This window comes from Neopelma chrysocephalum, unplaced genomic scaffold (assembly GCF_003984885.1).
Source record: "Neopelma chrysocephalum unplaced genomic scaffold, ASM398488v2 Primary Assembly neopelma1_23, whole genome shotgun sequence".
Lineage (NCBI taxonomy): Eukaryota > Metazoa > Chordata > Aves > Passeriformes > Pipridae > Neopelma > Neopelma chrysocephalum.
The window spans coordinates 5,210,041-5,229,083 of NW_020897691.1; the positions used below are offsets into that span (position 1 = coordinate 5,210,041).

A 19,043-nucleotide genomic window follows, 5' to 3' on the forward strand; every position below is an offset into this window, starting at 1 on the left:
AGATTCTTTCATAAAGCAACTCAAAACTCTCTCTCAATTTAGAAACCTATATTCACTCATTTTAAATGTTTAAAATTAACTAGTATAACTCATGATTTCCCAGCCTCCCTCTTTGCCATTTTTCCCCAACTGCTTTGAGAGCCACCTTTTTGGCACTGGCCACCTTATGTCTTTGGGTTTCCTGTAGAAAATTCAGAACATATTAGCAGTTTTTCTTTTCAGCACATCAGTGCCCAGGATTTTGTTAGTGTTTCTGAATCTCTTTTTCTTTTAGATCTGATCTTTACCTATCCATGACTAGTACTGCAGCTAATAGTGCAGCCGGCTGTCAGAAGAAAGAAAGAGACCTAACCGTGACAAATAAGAAACCTAAACAGACAAGGAAAAAATTCATCAGTAGTTGAGAGAAGATAGATGAAGCAGTAAATGGGGTAGAGACAGCAGAAAGGAAGAAGTTAAGAAGGGCCTCGAATGAGAGAATAACCTACAAGATAGGGATCAGACACAGTGCCAAACCAGGACACACAGTCTTTCTCAGAGAAGAATGACATGCAGGTAGTCACAGATCCCAGGCTATACCTTGCAGAAACTCTACTACCAAGACAATGAAGACAAGACAGTCTAAATGAAGACCAAGTCAGGATAAATCAATCCAAGCCAGAGACCCTGAGGATCTAACTCTTGCTGGAGTTAATTGAACTTAGACTGACCGAAGCTTTGGGGGGAATCTCAGTCTTTTGTCCAGCCATTTAGAACTTGAAAATTAGTGTAGGCAATTGAAACTCAACTGTTCCTAGCTTTCCAGGCTGCTATGGCCTGGAACTTATTATCTAAAACACTGATAAACTGGTGTGTTTGATCCAAGAATAAAAACTGGTACCTCTCCTTTTCTTGCCTTTGCCAATTCCCCCTCTTTGCAAAAGTCTACACCAAGTAGGCTTTAGTCATTAGACAGCTACCCAAGCCATACTGCAGTGTAATTCAGTTTGGAAGACTCATTCATATCTGCCTTATTGTATATGACAACTGGCTAACATATCCAGAGAGGACTTGCAACTGTACGTCACACCAATGAAGTGACTTGTCTATTACGAAGGAAAAAGAAAATTTAAAATTGTATAGTGTATTTTGCCCTGATGTTCATGTGAGTCTTTGTCCAAACTTCAGCATCATTTTCATCACAGAACCCTCCCTTGCTCTTCACTTCCCATGCAAAGTGGACAAATCTAGCACCCAGGCAGTAACAGCAGTGACTGGAGAACAGAAAGCAACAGTACAGCTTCCCACATGACTCACTGCCCAGTAGGTAAGATGAATTTCTCCCCCCTCTACCCCCATTCTCCTTGATCAAATCACACACGGTCACTTGCAAATAAAGTGTGGTTAACTATGGCTACTTAAATATTACTGTCCCTTAAGTGATGCTTATATAGAACAAGAAGACTTGTGTTCTATATGAGACTATAAATCTCTTACAGTCTACAAGTCTATAAGACTTGTGTATGACAAATTGTTGTCTTTTTCCAAAAACCTGATCCAGAGTTAACTTTGAACACACAAAAAACAAACAAAAAAATCTCAAACCAACCAACCAAACACAAAAACACTAGGAAAAAAAAGTAGCTAAAGTTACTCATCATATGCCACATTTGGGATCCAGGACATCTGAACTAGTATTTTCTGTCAGACAGATATTTGGAAATTCAATGCTGCTTTCCTCAAACTCTACGACTTTACTGTCTTTTTTAAGCTACTTGTTTTAAGCTGGATTCTACAAGCTTGTGCTGCTTAAGTAGTATTTTATTCCACTGAAGTCAACAGAGAACCAGTTTAAATAAAATCAGTGATGTATTGGGTTTGAAGAAGATTTTGTGCTTAAGGAAATGGTGCATCTTGTAAACAAGGTATCAAAGTCTTCATTTTACATGTTGCTACGATGTTTAATTGCTCACTCAGAATTATTACCAGGAAAATATATTTTTCTGAAATCAAACATCCATCAAAACAATAATTTATACAGGTTTTAATTTGCATTAAATAAACCATAAAGAAATCCTGTCACAAGAATTTTTCCTTATAGACAGACCTCTGTGTCAAGTTTAATTGCTCAGCACATGTGAATTACTTTGAGTTATATTACATCCTGGAAAAATGACAAGATCAGACTGTTGAAAAAAATTAAAGCACAGAGACCAGTGATTATGCTGAAATGGACAAAATTATTAAGAGAACTGAAACATTTCAACAATGCATGGAATTATTTATGTTTGCACAAAAAATTATTTGATTTATTCATACAAAAATTGACTTACAATTTATATATGAGAGCAATGATGCAATCTTCTAGATAGCTATAATTAGCATAGACAAACAAAAACGATATTTTACTATGTGAAGAATATTAAATTACTATTTTCAAAAAAATTTTTCATTCACTGTCAGCTGAAACTAACTATTTGCAGCAACACAAATAATTAACATCCTCAAAGCTAACATATGCAAACAAATAATTTTAGTCACACAGCTACTGCACAGCTTAAGTTACTCACATATAATTTTGCAAGCTTGAAACTTGTATACCAAATAGTTGCAGAGACATTTCCTTGGAACTTTAGTAGCTCCAGGGAAATACATCTCTCTCATTCTTTTTACTGAATAAAAAACACTGAAGACCTCTATCTTTCAAATATAAAGGAGATGCATGATGTTGTAATTATACCCATGGGTATTTTCATCTATTATTTTGGTTACTGGATAAGGTCCTTAATATTTTAATGGTGTAACATTAACATAAAAAATTATGAGAGAGAGGAAGAGTAGAATAAAATAGAACATGGTTATCTAGTCCAACTGCCAACCTCAGGGCTCACCAAAAGTTAGTGCACATTATTAAGGGTTTTGTCTAAATGCTTCTTTAACGCTGACATGCCTGAAACATTACCTTCTAAGAACTACTATGAGGTTTAAACTTCACTCATTTGTTAGGGCCAAAACCTTATAAATTCAGAATTATTTGAGATATATTATTTTAAGTATGTGATGGTTCAGAATTGCTCTAATTTTACCACAAAAAAAACCGTAATGAAATCATTGTTATGGGATGTCGGAATAAGTCAGCCTACTAGAAACAAATCAACAGCAACAAAAAAAGGCAAGAAAGATCAGACTTGCAAGGTTGGTTATATAGTCAGAGAAATTCTCCAGCTTCAACTGGAGAATGAGCTGAGATTCATATGATCACTTTTAGTACAACAGGCAGCTGTTACACAAAGCAGATTACAGTGCAATTAACTGCATTAACTGAGAGCTATACATCTCAAGTGAAAGAAGCCTTTCTGCAACGTGTTGATGCTTTTGTATCTTCCAATTATTCTACGATGCAAGTAATTCAGCTAGAGCAGTTAATATCCAAGGTGTTAACTAACATTACACCTCTTGATCTAGATCTCTCTTATTTCTCTGGTACAATTCTTAGAAGTGGGCATGCAACTTTGACTAGGTTCTACAAACCTCCCTCCAAAAAAGTGTTTCAAGATCCTAATTGTCTCAACATTTGAGATTGTTTTACCTCTTATTTTGAACTGCTCCAGATAGAAAGGCAGTTTCATTGCTCTCATGCTGTCCTCTCCTAGCATAAATAAGGATCATTTTCTTATAAATAACTGGAGGATCCAAAACTGTCTAATTGCCTTCTGCACAGAAACAAAGTGAAGGAAACAAAGGAATTCACTAGATGCTCACAAGAAGAATGCCCTTGGCTGGAAGGGAATTTACTATACAAGTTTACAACAACAGATAGTTCCAACAGGAATGCTCTCAGGTGGAGGCTGGAACCAGATCCACTTCCATTTGAAAAGTGCAGAACTTGTTCAAATATGAAAAGAGACTCTAGCCTTGTGATAGCAATATGTGTTTGTAAAAATACTTTGGCTATCATGGTCTGGGGCTCTCTGGAGGTTTATGAGTGTCCAAGCTTGCCAAACGACATAGCTTTCACAAACCTCTTTCAGAGTCAGACCAGAATCCTCAATTCTCTTCAAGACTGCAGTATTCCTTCACACCATTAGTTGTTGGCTTTAGTAAGGCAAAATTCCTCTTAGCTTCTATCAAAGTTTTACCAACATGAATACTGAACAATTTTGGCCTTTGAAAATAAGGGGATAAGAGGTTATGCCCAATCAACCAGCTTCATTAGATAGGTTTCAAACTTTACCTAGGAGTTACTCCAAGCTACATCCTGTCATTCATATGGCTTTGTGGTGGGATAGTTTAACAATAACAAGAAAAAAAAACCCCTAAGTTAAATCTACATTTTGTTATCTTTAGCATTTCAAATTAGTCCAAGAACACTGTAATTCCATCTCACTGCACACTGTCCTTTGTCTACATTTGCAAAGAGGTCTGGTTTTATATGTTCTTATTCCTCAGCTGACTGAGTCAGGGATGCCAAAGCCTAACTGGCTTCCAAGCTATAGCTTATACAAATCATGAACTAGAATGCCTTTCTTTTACTGTTTTAGAAGACTTCTGTCTGAGATCCATTCAATGTCCCCCAAGCTAATAGAGGCAAACTGTCTTCATCTGAGGTGGAAAGAATGAACAATATTTTATTTATATATTTATATTATTAATTAGGGAGTTCAAGCTTACGAAAATACAGAATTTTCTACTGGTAACAGACCTGTTTGAGGACTTTCTCCTCCTATATTGGTGCTTCTACAGCATGCGCTGCTAAAGGTCTCAATCCTTAACTCCTAATCTAAAACTGTAAATAATTGTATATATAGTCATTCTCCTTTCAGCACTTGGGCTCTGGTAATCAGTTTTCTAGGTAATAGGAAGAAAGAGTGGTCTCTTCTCAATTTCTGTAGATGCCTTCTACCCATGTTGGGACAAGCTATTAAGTACTAAGCACCAAGTTTAAGATTAAAGAAATTTAAAATTGCACATCTATTAAAAGAAATAATTATTCTATGATTTAAATAGAGCTCCTCAGTAGTGCCCAGAAACATATAATAAAGACCATGTATGGGTAGGTGTAATTGGATGCAGTTGCCTTAGGAACAAATGTTCAGCATACAAAGCAGGAAGCCTGCTTAAAAGGCAAACTCAAAGACTTAAGCCTGGTGGGTGAAACCTGGCTTGACTGAAGTTACTGAGAAAAGTGTCAGGGGCTTGGTTGGAATCAGGGATTCTTCCGAACAGCTTTTCTAATTCTCTCTTATTATTATGAGTGTAGACCCAAATCACACATTACTTCGATCCAAAAGTGCTGTACTGGATGTGCATTTCCCAGCTTCCTTTGTTCAGTAAGCTCATCAAGAAACAAAAAGTACTGAGGGAATCATAAGAGAGCCTAGGCTTACACTCTAAAGATTCTGGTATCAGTCCCACTTCCAGTGTATTTTTATTATATAGACAAGAGATATTGTGCTTTTAAAAGTATTATTGTAGGATGTAAAAGAATTTGACATGCAGAAATAGAACACCGTCTGACATACGTGTTTCTTGTTCGTGCATTTCTCTACAAAGAAATTACTCATCCATTCTTCTGTGATTTACTCCCATTTTTGTTTCCATTTGGAGAAATGTTATAAAACACAAAACTACTTCTCACCCTGTATGAAGTCAGAACACACACACAGCGCTCTACTTCTTGAAATCACTATCTGCAAAAGACAAATAACTTCCTACAGATATTGAACTACACATTACTAAGGTGTAAAGTTTGAAAGAAAGTTTTCTTTCTCTTTTTGAAACAAGAAAAGAAAATAAAGAAGTCATTTTTTAAATAAGTTGTGTATGAAATAATTCCCAAAGACTGTGAAGTAATTTTATGAACTGAACCAGAGATGCAATTCCACACTGCACCCTCTAAGAGGATCACCCTAAGTCTTACAAGCCAACAACTGTGGGAATGCAGTCATTTAAGAGGTCTTCGATTATAGACATTTTCCATAGCTCTACTGACTCTAAGGGTTTTGGTTTTTGACTGCCTTTTTCCACTTTACATTATTTTGTCATTTCTGCTCTTTAACTAGCCTCCAAAAATCAAATCTAAACATATTTCTTTACATTATAAAAGTCTTGTTTCTGAAGGAAACAATCACTGAAGAATGATCCTCAACTGAGAGGTTACCAGGCCAGTGGAAAACTAAGTGCTGCACAGCAAAAAATCACTTTAGCAAAACGACAAGGAACAATATGTTTTCTGTTATTAATTTCTGTTCCATGGAAAGTGCTAACCAAAACCATAAGCGGTATCTAGTGTCTAAGCTGAAAAAATTAAACATGATTACCATAAGACTATTACCATGTTAGCTTGTCCAAAACAAACCGCTGCATATTTAATTAAATCAGACTAAAGTTTAAAAAACACATCGCATAAAGTGAGCAGGAGAGACAACCAAATCATAAAGCCATGAAGTTGTATTTGCTGTTTCACGGTGCAAACACTGCATCATTGATGTTAATCCTGGCACCAACGATTTCAGTTAGGGCAAAAATTTGCAGGCAGATAGTCCCTGCTGAACGCCCAATAAACCACATTGTCTGGATAAAAGTTACTGTTTGAAAAAGCAAAGCCAACTCCAGGCTTTCAGGACATGATCACGGAAACACCATCACCATCCTTACAAGCACGTCAACTCTGAAGGAGCAAGTCCTTGCTTGTACTTGCTTCATTTCCCACCTGAGCACAAACCTGTACTCTGTTCACACAAACTGCACGGATCTGGCAAAGACAAAGCAAGATGCCCTGGATGAGGTAGAGCCCCCAGGCTGCCACAGGGCTACAAATAGCACAACTGTCAGTGAGCTTAAGAGTGGAATGACTTGGCCTACTCAACTTGTACAGTGGACAACAAGCTCAACTTCCATGCTACTTTGGTACCTTAGCTGATGTGGAGATAGTGAGGAAAAGCATCAAATCTGTGGTATTTCTGATGTAAAAGTCAAGGAAGAAAAGAAAACCTACTGGACTGTCACTATCAGATCAGCTATACCACATTATTTATACTGCAGTGAGACTGGTAGGACTTTGCACCAGTGTTCAAAACTGAAAATGTAGTTACTTCCTTTAGATATACAGAGCCCCTCTTCACTCATTATTCCACAGAAGCCAGTTACAGCAAAGCAAAAAGAACATTTATTTGCAAGATTAAGGTCCTATTAATCCCCTAGTAGCCAGTTACATTCCCTTGTCCTGGAGAAGCTCAAATATTCAAATTTCCTTGCCTCACGTGATTGGCTTGCTGAGTTAACACATCCCATTGGCTATGTGATATCACTATTTTTCTAAATGTGAGGCCACCTAAATTCCTACACTACTGAAATAGCTTTTCTCAGAAAACAGAGCAATTCTTATATTGGCCAGACACACTCATGGAAACAAAATGACAGGAAATAAAATAAGGCATATTTTGTAAAAAAAAATAAAAGAACCTCGATTTCCAGAGAACTCCTGAGGCTCTCAAGTTTCAGAGAAAAATAGAGGTGTCTGAAACCATTTAGAGGCATTTTTTTATAAGGGGAGCTGAGTGCAGAACTAGCTTATATCAGGGAATATTGCTTCTGAATCCCTCCCATCCAAGGAATATTTCACAGACTGTTCATAAAGCAAATATTTCTCTGTGGCCTTCCACGCAATCACAGCATTTTTTTTCTTCCAAGGATGTGCTGAGGAATGAAAGAACATGTGCCTAGTGAAGATAATCAGAGAATCAAAAATGCTTAGGGAAGTGGTTTCTACAATGAGATGTATCGCATGAAGGCAAGCTATTCCCCAGGCAAGAACCACGATTTGCAGATAAGTTTCTTCCTATGAACATAAATGCTCATTGTATTACTGTTCTCAGAGTAGTCATCATTCACAGGCAACAGAGGAAAACCTATAGCTTCAGCTTCCAAAACATAAAGAGGTACAGAACTACACCCTCATGTTGCAGAAAAAGGCACTTGCCAAAGGGCTACAGTGGCATTTATGTAACTTTTCTAAAGAATCATAGAATGGTGTTGCTTGGAAGGGACCTTAAAGACCATCTAGTTCCAAATCCCTGCCATTGGCAGGGTACACCTTCCACTACACCAGACTGCCATCTCTCTCTTTCTCTTGAGGCTTATTTGATCTCAAGTAGATGTCAGCAATTATCAGCAATTTATACAAGGAATATGAAACACAAACACCTCATTACACTGAAGAAAGATTAGGGCACAAAAATTCCCCTTGAAGACAGCCCTGACAAGAGACAGAATCTAATAAAATTAGCTATTAGGCTAATGAGCACTGCTGGCGACACATTAAGCAATTTTAAAAGGGACAAACATCTTGGACCAAGAGTCTTTTTCCTTTTGTGGCTTTGTGTTTCAGTAACACTCCAGTTACACAACAGTATCTGATATTACAGTAAACTAATGCAGACTCTGTAGTCTGATTCCAATGCCATTATCTCATGCAATTAATTGCTTTTGTTAAAGAAATTTAATTAAAGTTGCAAATATACAGCACACAGTACACTCCAGAACTATTACAGTAACTTACCCTGATGAAGGGTCTCCAACACAGATAGTTCCAAAAATGATCATTTGTTCATAATTCTTGATAGTTTCCAAATTATTTTTTCACAAATTAGCTTGCTCCCTCATTATTCCATATCAATTCAGAGTAGTATGTGTTTTTAGCAACAATCCATTATTATGGATTCATCAAGTTGATTAGTGGACACGTTCACATTTCTATTTTTAAAAAATACAGTTTTTCAGTGAAAGGATTCTCAAATGCCAGGTAACACTCTTCAAAACTCTTAACATGGGCCCTGACTTTGCAAAGTTGTACAACTAGCTTTAGTAGTAGGTTTTCATGATGAGGCTTCAGTGGTATATAACATTCAATGATGTTATTTGTTAAGGGTATAAAATGAATGCTGGAAGCCAAGAGATTCCTAAATGCTGTCCCATGGACTGTTTTGCATAAATGGCATACTAAAGATGATGTGAATTAAAGTTGCATCGAAAAAAAAGTTGAAAGCAACTGATTAATTTGTTTAAATAGCAAACAAGCAAAAAAAGAGGGGCCATTTTGTAGGTGGTAATTTTTAGTTTCTTCACTATGAAAACTAGATACAAAATATGAAATATTTATCCATCTGCCTAGTTAAAAGCAGTGGTTACTTAACACTACACAATTAAAATTGTTTAGTAAACAATAAAGATACTAAATGTTCACTAAACATTTACTATTTACTAAATATTTATTAAATAATCAAAAATGTTTAGCAAACCAGTTTAAATTGCAATTTGCTTGGCTTGCCAGCAAGAAATTTAAAACTTAAAAAGTTTGTGATTAATCAAGTTCTATATTGTAACAGGAACCAGTTTTCTACTTGGCATTGACCAAAAAATTCTTATCACTTTTCAAAAATCAAAGAACCCTCAAGTTTCTTCTCTATTGGAATTGTCTTGAAAAAGAAGCTCCTGAAAGGCTGGTTATATTTCAATCTCCCTTTTTCTTTAAATATTCATGTGGTATCACTGCAGCTGCTCAGCATTCAGCATGTGTACTCCTGTGGCTGGATTGAGTTCATTCTGTCTTGCAAGATCACCCAAAGAGTTAACACCTACAGGAGTTAATGGATTCCCTTTCAAAAGAGAAACATATCCTGAAATATTGTGGGACATCCACTGCAGACTTGTGATTAGGTCTCTGAAATATTTAAAAAGACTGTTTCTTGGGACAGTTCTTCTCAGCTATGCTGACTACTAATACATGAGGCTTTGGAAGTTTTTGTGTGAGGTGTCATATGGAAATAAACCAGTAATATCCCTGGTTCATGTATCACCACATGTAGATTTAGCTTGCAGCAGACATTTGAAACAATGTGCTATGGTACTTTTAAATCTGCAATGCAATTCGTCACCATTGTTTTCTTTCACTTGTAGGAGTTACTGTGTTTTCTTAGGTTTTCTTGCTGGCATAACAATCAGTTATGTTAGTATTTGCCAATGACAAGCTGAAGAGCATTGATTAAAAAATGAATCAGGCCTCAGACAGTGTAAGTCTAGCTTAAATAAAAAAAAAAAAAGAGATAAATCACATATTTTTAGTCATTTTCTAAGCTTCAAGGAGTAGCGGGGGTATTAACCTATAGATTGACCCTGGGGCAGCTATCCAAGTTTCTCTCCCTGAGCAAGACACCTAGAAGTTACTCCACATTTTCACCTGAAAAGCAAAATTCTCACAGAATCATTTGACCTCAGAAACAGCAACATAAATGATACCACGAAGCCTTGCATTAGTTATAAGCGTATTACATTCAGTATTTATGTACTGGAAAGCAAGAAAACAAGTAATCAGTCTAAATAAATTGCTTACAGCTGGCCTGAAAATGGCTTTCCCCAGAGAAAACTACTTCTGTCTTTGAACTTCTGGAGTATATCACCTCAAAAAATAAGTTAAATTGTCCCTCAGATGCAAATACGAGAAAACAGTATTTGCACAAATTTCTCCTGATTCATATCCCCACTGGATTTGCTTTTAGCAACTGTGAAATTTCAGCACATGAAAAGAAGATCACATGGAGGAACACTGGGGATCAGTCAGTCTTTAGCTATATAACTGATACTCTAATATTTATAAGGCTACAGTACTCGTATGTTTAATTAGCTACAACCAACACTAAACTACTACCTTGAAAGACTATTAAAGTCTGTAACTGGAAACAGTTTGCCCAGAGGAGTTATGAATGCCTCATCCCTGAAAGTGGTCAAGGCCAGGTTGGATGGGGCTTTGAGCAAGCTGGTCCAGTAGAAGTTGCCTCCTGCCCATGGCAGGGGGGCTGGAATTAGATGATCCAAAAGGTCCCTTCCTACCCAAATCATTCTATGATATGATTCTATGATTTTCATACTCAAACAATTATGCTTTCTGAACAATGTTCGGGCTATTCAGCCAATGTGTTTCAAAATGTTACTTCTATTGGTGATAGCACTTAAATTCCACATTCAGGTCAAGACCTAATGTGCTACATGCTGTATGAGTACTACATTGAAATTCTGGGCATTAAAATGTTATGGTTTATTTTGTTATTGCTGAAAAAAACATGAAGAAACATCAAAAATATGAAAACTAATATTTAAAGTAGCAGGGAGAAGCAGAGCCACAGAACTTCAGTTACTGACCACAATCTTTCTGTTTCACCTAAACATCATGTCACTTAAAATGTATCACTGGAACAACCTGGGATTATTCACAAGGTCAAAGTCTCAGAGAAATGTATGTTCACAAGCCATGAACCACAGACATCGGTCAATTCCTAGTAAATAGACTGAAAGGAGTTAAAAGTATATACTTTTCTCTTAATATTCTTTCTGCAGGGAGAGAAACATCTGTAAGCACATAAAGAATGTAAGTGAATAAAAGTGGGAGGCCAGGATGCAGATAATCTCGATTTGTCCATAAATCTGTATTTAGGAACACGTGTTAAGGATATATGAAAGTCCCTGCTTTAAAAGAAAGACCTAAATCTTAAACAAGGAGTAGAAGCAGGTATTCTGTAGGAAGAGGCAAAGATTGCAAAATAGGGATAGCTGGCTAAAGCCCACGTGAACGTATTTAAAATACTAATCACATAATGAGAGACTCTAATATTCAATCACCACAAAATAGACCTAGTTAATGTAGACCAAAATGAATATTTGGCAAGGTGATAGCTGTGCACATTTCCTGTGGAAACAAGCACCCTGCCAATTGCTACAATCATTAAAATAGACAAGTCTTCCATACTGATCAGGAAGACAGTTCAAGAGTTTAGTGACACTTGTATTTCTCAAGTGCAGAAAAGCTCCTAGGGAACTATACTTCTAAAAATATTTAGAAAACTAACTCCTACTGACAATGGTGTGAAATGGAAACTTAAAATACAGTTGTTCACCTTCAAACTTGCCTCTGCTCTTCAACTGAAGTCTCAGGCTTTCAAGAGGTAGAAATCATGACAATTCATTTAACCTTCATGGAAGAGAACTGTAGTGTTAATACAGCTCTAACAATAGCTTGATCTCCATACAACACTGGGATCTGCAAATTTTGTGGTGTTGTTTTCAGAGTTTTTTTTATTTACATTCTTTGATTATTTGCTAACTGAAAAAAATATTAAAAATAATTTAATATGCCTCCTTCTGATAATGAGGTTTCCACAAATATCGAGCCCTGTTACTGACGTAGCTGCATCAGAGTATGATTCTACAACCTAACTGCATCTTACATGTGTTTCTTCCCCTGTGAATTTTATTTGAAAAATCAAATCAGATGCTGCAAAATATTCCCCATGGGACAAATATGAATATTTGATTTAGACTGGAGAGAAGTTATGCCCATAATTATTTACCCTGAAAACCAACTGTGAGAATTTCAGAAAAATAAGAAGTACCAGATTGGATCAGGACACACTTCTATCCTCTTTCTGAAGATGGGCAGATGTTATGGAGGGAAGCATAAGAAACCCTCAAGATGCCTCCTAATAGAGGCTAATTTGAATTCTGCAGAATAAAGTTTAATATTCTAATATTTTTCCCAACTTATTACAATTCTAGATCTTGTCACTGCTATCTATTACCATCCCTTGAAATTTTCATCTCAAGAATAAATTACATGTTTTCTTAAAAACTATTTCTTTTTCTATCAGTCTTTAATGGATGGCTTTTCTACTTCTTTGACTGTTTTTCTCTTATGACAGAGTAAAAAGAAAAACTAGAAAAACTCTCTACGTGCCTGAGCAATATGTGTCGGTACTTTCCATATTTTTGTTTCGACCTCTTTAAGGTAAACAGCCAAAATTCTTGAGACTCTTTACAGATTGACTGTATTTTTTCTCCTTTCTCATCTCAGAGTTTTCTGTAATATTTTTTGAGAGGAGATAAGCAATATTATCATATTTCACCAAATTCTCTGAAGGAATCCTAACACACAGGAACTACAGTACATTATTCCAATTCTTAAAATCTGGTTTGCAAGTTCAGTCAAACAGCAGAGGTCTTCCCTGAGCTGTGAACATTACCAATCTCACCAGCCAATGTAATGTGAAATGTGGAAGGTAATCTTAGCATTTTCAGGAGACATGAGGCTTCTGTTTATGACAACTGAATGACATTTGTTGACATTTTGGCAAATCAGTTGGCTGGGTCAGGTCTCCCTAAAGTAATATAACAAGTCCTTTCTCGTTCTGTCCAACCCATATCACTTTATGTCTTCAGTAGATTTTCACCTCTTCCTCCTCTCTTTCCTACTAATTTATAAGTATAATAAATACTGGAGTTGGTATATAACCTTGAGGCACCCCAGTATGTTTTAAATGGTTGGGTTTTACTGCAACAAAACTATTCTCCAAGCAAGTTTTGGGGTCATGGCAACACTATTTCGGATTATCTCTGGTAGTCTCCCTAATGTAGTTTTGCCAAAAAAAAACCCCACCATAACACAACAACAACAACAACAAAAACACGAGCAAAAGCTTTCTGAGTCTTTCAAACAATTTATACATACATACATATACATAATATACAAGCAGCCTAAGTGAAGTATGAAAGGAATACACTTCAGTGCAAAAGAAGTAGATTTGGCCCTACGGGGGATTTAGTTACAATAAAAAGTATGTCACCAAGAGAGACTAAAATCTAGATTAGATTAGATTATGGATTTATTTTCCAGAAAGCAGGTCCATTATTAAAGCACTCTCTAATTATAATCACAGTTGCAACAGCACCCAAACATCTACAAGAATGCACAATAAGATGACAAAAAGTACCCAGGTTGTGATTTGAACTTAATAAAAATCATTTGTTTACAGTACTTGAGCCAATTAAATCTTCTAACTGGAAAGTCACATGGAAAATCCTTAACCCAAAACTGGGCATAAGCCCAACTTGAACGAGTATTTAAAGAAATTTCAAAGCATCTGTGACAAAGTTGTCTTCCCACTTTTGATGATACACCCCATTTACACATATTCAGTCAGCTATTCAGCAGATGCAAATCAACACTGCTCTGCTTCAGCCATGCCATAGAGATGGGTTTTTTCTTCTGCGTGTTCTTCTATGTTCCTAGCAAATTGGATTTTAAACTGGCAACAACTTCACATAGCCTATTATTTTTAGACATATATTTATGAAACTCAGACACTTTGTATATTTATTCCCCACCATTATAACTCAAATATGTAATTTTGTTATTCAGAATGACTTACGAGAGAAAATCTAACTAGAATAGCAGGCTTAGGCTTGCTATTAACTTTTTCAGGCAGAGTTATAAATTTCAACAAATAGGTTATAATTGAGGAGCCAGCATGACCTTTATTATTTCAGAAGGTTCAGCCATAGCAGCTCAGTGTGACTTCAGCTAGACTATTAGTCACTCTGCCAGATAAAATCATTAACATCCAACTCAGTTTAGCATCCACATATGATCTGATCCTTGAAAACTGACTTGAATAAGCTTTACTCTCAAGAATAGTCCCAATCCAGGCGATGGAATTGCTCTTATAAAAATACCATACTCCCAGTGAGTAAAGTAGCAACTATCTGATATTTGTCATAATTGCAATCAAGAAAAAAAAAGGCTCGCAGAGAAGTATTGGAATATTTATTAGTAAAGTCCTATTTTCAGGCAACCAGGAGTGGCTCTTCTTCAGAGAAAAACTGAACCAGTACTGTGTGCCACGCTTTCTTGTATCATTCTCTTCCATTATTAAGCACATGTCAAACAGATAATCCAGTAGTAAATATTTCAGAATATTTGCACTTAATAATTAGAAAAGTACAAAATGAAAACAACCACTTCATCAGGCAGTCCTTCCAGCAAAGCAATGATTTCTGTTACAGCAGAATCCTTTTTACAACAAAAACCCCTGTGATGTTACAAATGACATTAAGACAACCAAAATAATTTTATTACTTCAGTTAATTGGTAAACTATTCTACAACTTCTTAATTCATACAATTGCCATCATGGTGACGAAAGATGGGCAAGAAACGGGGCATTACACACAAAAAATACTAGTTCATATATTTCGACTACTCCAGGTAACTCTTCCCTTGTAAATCATCTATGTGGAGGAATATAGTTATGTCTTTCCTTGTATTTATATTATAGGAAGCTTCTTTCTCAAGTGCATACATACAGAAAAAACAGTTCCACTTGACATAGGAAAAGACAGATCATTCAGATCAAGTGCTGTGAAAAACTGACAGACCCCTAAAACGATAGAAAGACGCTGGTAACGTGTTACTTGTGGAAATGGGGTGTGAATGAACGTGCAGGGGCTCTTACATAGCTGTCAAACACCGTAATCAGCGTCGCTAAGTGTGCCTGCAACATTAAGACAAATATTTGACCTATTTTCTTAGCAGAATTTAGCTGTCATCGTTCTTAGCACCACGCTCCTGTGAGCCAGCAACTGCCTAAGGACTCAGACGACACGAGCACAGAATTCTCCGCCGAGAGTGAGAGCACTTAGTCCCACAGGGCGACTTTCTTCCAGCGACAGAGCGATCTGCCCCTCGAACCCACACCCCTCAGCCGGCTCCGTCTCGCCCCCGTCCTGTCAACCCCCCAGCCCGTCCGCGCCAGGGACTCACGTTTGTAGCTGGCGGCCCAGGGCTGGTAGCCGTAGTAGCCGGTGATGCGGAGGATGCGCTCCTCGATGGAGGTGAGCCCCACGGACGCGCTGGTGAGGTCCTCCACGGAGCGGGACCACTTCAAGTCCTCTTTGATGGCTTCGTCCACCACCAGGTACTTGAGCTGCCGCAGCTGCGGGCTGATGTCGGACAGCCGCCGGGGGCTGACATCGGGGGAGCGTCGCATGCCGCTGCGGGTTGGAAGCGGGGCGTCAGCCCGGGGCCGCGGCTCCGGCGCCGCCGGCCCCCGCCGGCCCCGGGCGAAGTTGGCGGCGGGCAGCGGGACCCCCGCCGGCAGGTGAGCCCGCACGGCGCCCGCGGCGCCGACAACTTTCCTCGCCGCCCTCCACCGGAGCGACCCCCGGGAGCGGGCGGCACCGCCGGCAGGGGCGAGGTGGGGTGGGGTGCCCCCGTCCCTCCCAGCCCTCCCGCCCGTACCGCGGCGGTACTCACAGCGTGGCGGCTTTACCCCGTGCGGAGCCGTTGGGGAACTCCCGGATCCCCATGGGGAGCAGCAGCGATGGCTGGGGGGCGCCCAGGCTTTACGGCGGGGCGAGCCGGCGGCGCTCACCGGCCGGGTAAGAGGCGGAAAGGTAGGAAAGAAGGGAGCGGGGGGAGACGGCGCCCCCGTGGCAGAGGGTCCCTGGGCTGGCGCTAGCGCTGGACCCGGCGGGAGAGGCAGACAGGGCGGGAGGGAGGCGGGCAGGGAGACGGGCGGGCCGGCGCTGCCGCCTGCGAGCCGCTGCCGCCTGCGGAGCGCGGAGCGCCGGCGGCGGGGGCCGGGCAGGGCAGGGCGCGCTCCGCGCCCCCCACCCCGCGCGCTCCCGCCGGCCGCCAGCAGGGGGAGCCCCTGGCACCGCCAACGCCAGCGGCCCGCGGGGCGGGGCGGCCGCGCCTCTCCCGGGAACCCCCGCCAGGTCCCGGCTCGGTCCGGGAGGGAAGGCTTTCCCGGCCCTGCTTGGTGGGGGCAAGATGGAAACAGCGCGGGGGTGCATGACAGCCCGAGCGAGACAGGCCCTGAAGTGACCGTGGGCTCCATCTGACCAGCGCACCCACCTGATTGCCCCCGTAACGCCGCCGAGGCAGCACCGGGGCCGCACAGCCTTCTATCAAACCACGTTTATTTTTATTGGGTTTTTACACACGCCGACCAACTTAAGTGGCAAACATACAGTTACACTTAAATAAACATGCGAGCATAGATGTTACTTTATACGAAGACAAAAAAAATAAGATTAAAATCTAATAATAGGTACTTACACAAAATTTAATCACCTAAAAGTAGAGATAAGTGTAGGCACACACCTTCTTTCGTAGGTGTGTGTGCATCTCATAGGGGGAAAAAAGCAAGTCCAAGGAGAAAAAAGGAGCACAAGCTCAGTTTACCTGGAACATTATACCACCAAGGTATCAAATGTGGAAGCGAGCTGGATCAGTTAAATGCAACCTTTCATTGTCACTAAAGGTAACATTACAGGATCACCACATCACTATCAGAAAGGGAAAGTAAAAAGAAATCTCTAGCAGATGAAGGTCAAACTAATTTTAATCTTAAGTACCTATGTACTGAATAATGCACTAAATTTATTTTGTTTCCCATCCAACCCTTATTTTGAGCCTGTGAAGGGGAAAAAATATTTGCTGCTGAGGAGGTCAGTTCCAAAACCCAGCACGGGTGAACAGCAGTGGTCCAGCAGTGCAAGCAGAGAGTAACTGTGCAGGTGTTTGATGCTGCCTACTAGCAGTGACAGAGCAATTTGCAGGGTACACAAGTCAATACAGAAGGATGATTATGGTTAAGATGAAAACATAATGCTCACTAAATCTAAGGATACTGATCACTGTTGTGATTTAAGTTTCTTTAGGACATTTAGGGGAGGAATGTTGATAACAGGCATGAATGGAATTAATCATTTCAGTCAGGCCTCCAAAGTCCAGCATTGTTCAGTATGCAAAGTCTATGCTCTGTCTGGATTTAAGTGATGGACAAGGATACGATTTATTCTGAGAATTCTCTGTAATACTACATATATCTAGTGTCAAATTCTTCCAAAATTATAGGTCCAGAAATGTAGGTCAGGGCTGGCTGTGCTTGGTACTGCACTAATTCACATTGGCAGGAGATAAAGTTCTGAGTCTCAGAGCAAGCAAAGGTTTAAATAACCAAGCAAGCTGAACATTGTTGACCAGCCAATAGTGACTGACACCTGCTGAGCACTCACCTGCCTCTTGGCATGGGCTGGTGCAGATTTGGTCAGCCATGCGAGAAATTTTGTCTCCATCACTGACATATTTAGTTGCCCATCTTCTGTAGCACCAGAGAATAGCTGTGGAAGTCAGAGACCCTATTACACACATATCCACTTTAATAGGCCAGAACCATCTCATTCTTCCATCCAATAAAAATTTTCCTGCTGTTTTGTTCTTCCCCAGCTGCTACCATTTCGAGGTGCAAATGAAATGACAGATGGGTGTTTCTCCTGTCATGCAGGAAAGTGACTTTGGACAGCTTAGGTGGCAGCACTGACAAAGTTGAAGTGAGCATGAATCTTCCAAGAGAGAAAAAAAATGCATGGGAGTGAACATTTTAAAGTTCACTAAAACGTTTAATAAATATGACATTTCAAAATTATAGTAAGAGGTAACATCAACAAACCTTATCTTATCGATGTAAGCGATGTTTCTTCTTTAAAAATAGCAGCTGCTGGAGACATGCAAGTAAAAATTCTCATGTATATTATTTTAATTATGTTTAAGCATTGTGCCTAAAACTGAAACATTACAATATGGCATTACAATATGACATTAAAAGATAAAGTATGGGATTTCATATGATTTGAAATATGTAGATTTATGGAGCTGTTTAATATTCTGAATATGAGAAGAAAAAAATGTTGTGGTATACTAGCAATGCTACTGTGTGTTAGAAACAAGAGAAAAAGAAAAAATTTGCTAAGAAGTATATATCTATTTAAGGAATAGTGGGCAAAATTGTATGCATCGTGAAGCTGGAGCCACTATAAACAGCTTTTCTGAACCTCTCACTAGTGAGAGTATATTACTTTAAAAAAACACCTGCAATCATTCAAACACAGAATAGTTAGGAAATTGTGTATTTTTTAAAATGTCAGAGCCCTATAGCAAGGGAACAATAACCAATTATTCCAGAGTGTGATGACTTATTCTGTCCTGTTAGATACTCCTTTTTACTTTTCTCCAGACAACATGAAATTATATGCTTGACTGATACTCAGCTCTTAAAAGGCACAGCCATTATTATATATTAGCATTACGTTGTCTACAATCTGATGCCATGTCAAAGGAAAATATAATTTAAACTGTATTTTTTTTCACCTCCCATCAATAGTAGCTTGCCAGAA

General features: G+C 39.0%; 1 protein-coding gene across 1 annotated transcript in view; it reads right to left on the reverse strand.

Moving 5' to 3' along the window:
- SLC35F3 (solute carrier family 35 member F3) overlaps positions 1-16,277 on the reverse strand; it is a 179,856-nt gene extending 163,579 nt beyond the window's left edge. The window contains exons 1-2 of the mRNA XM_027685297.1: positions 16,117-16,277; positions 15,625-15,854 (exon numbers count right to left, since the gene is read on the reverse strand). Coding sequence (XP_027541098.1) covers positions 15,625-15,854; positions 16,117-16,169 — 283 coding nt within the window. The 5' untranslated portion in view covers positions 16,170-16,277. The remainder of the gene's footprint in view (positions 1-15,624; positions 15,855-16,116) is intronic.
- Positions 16,278-19,043: the final 2,766 nt, after the last annotated feature.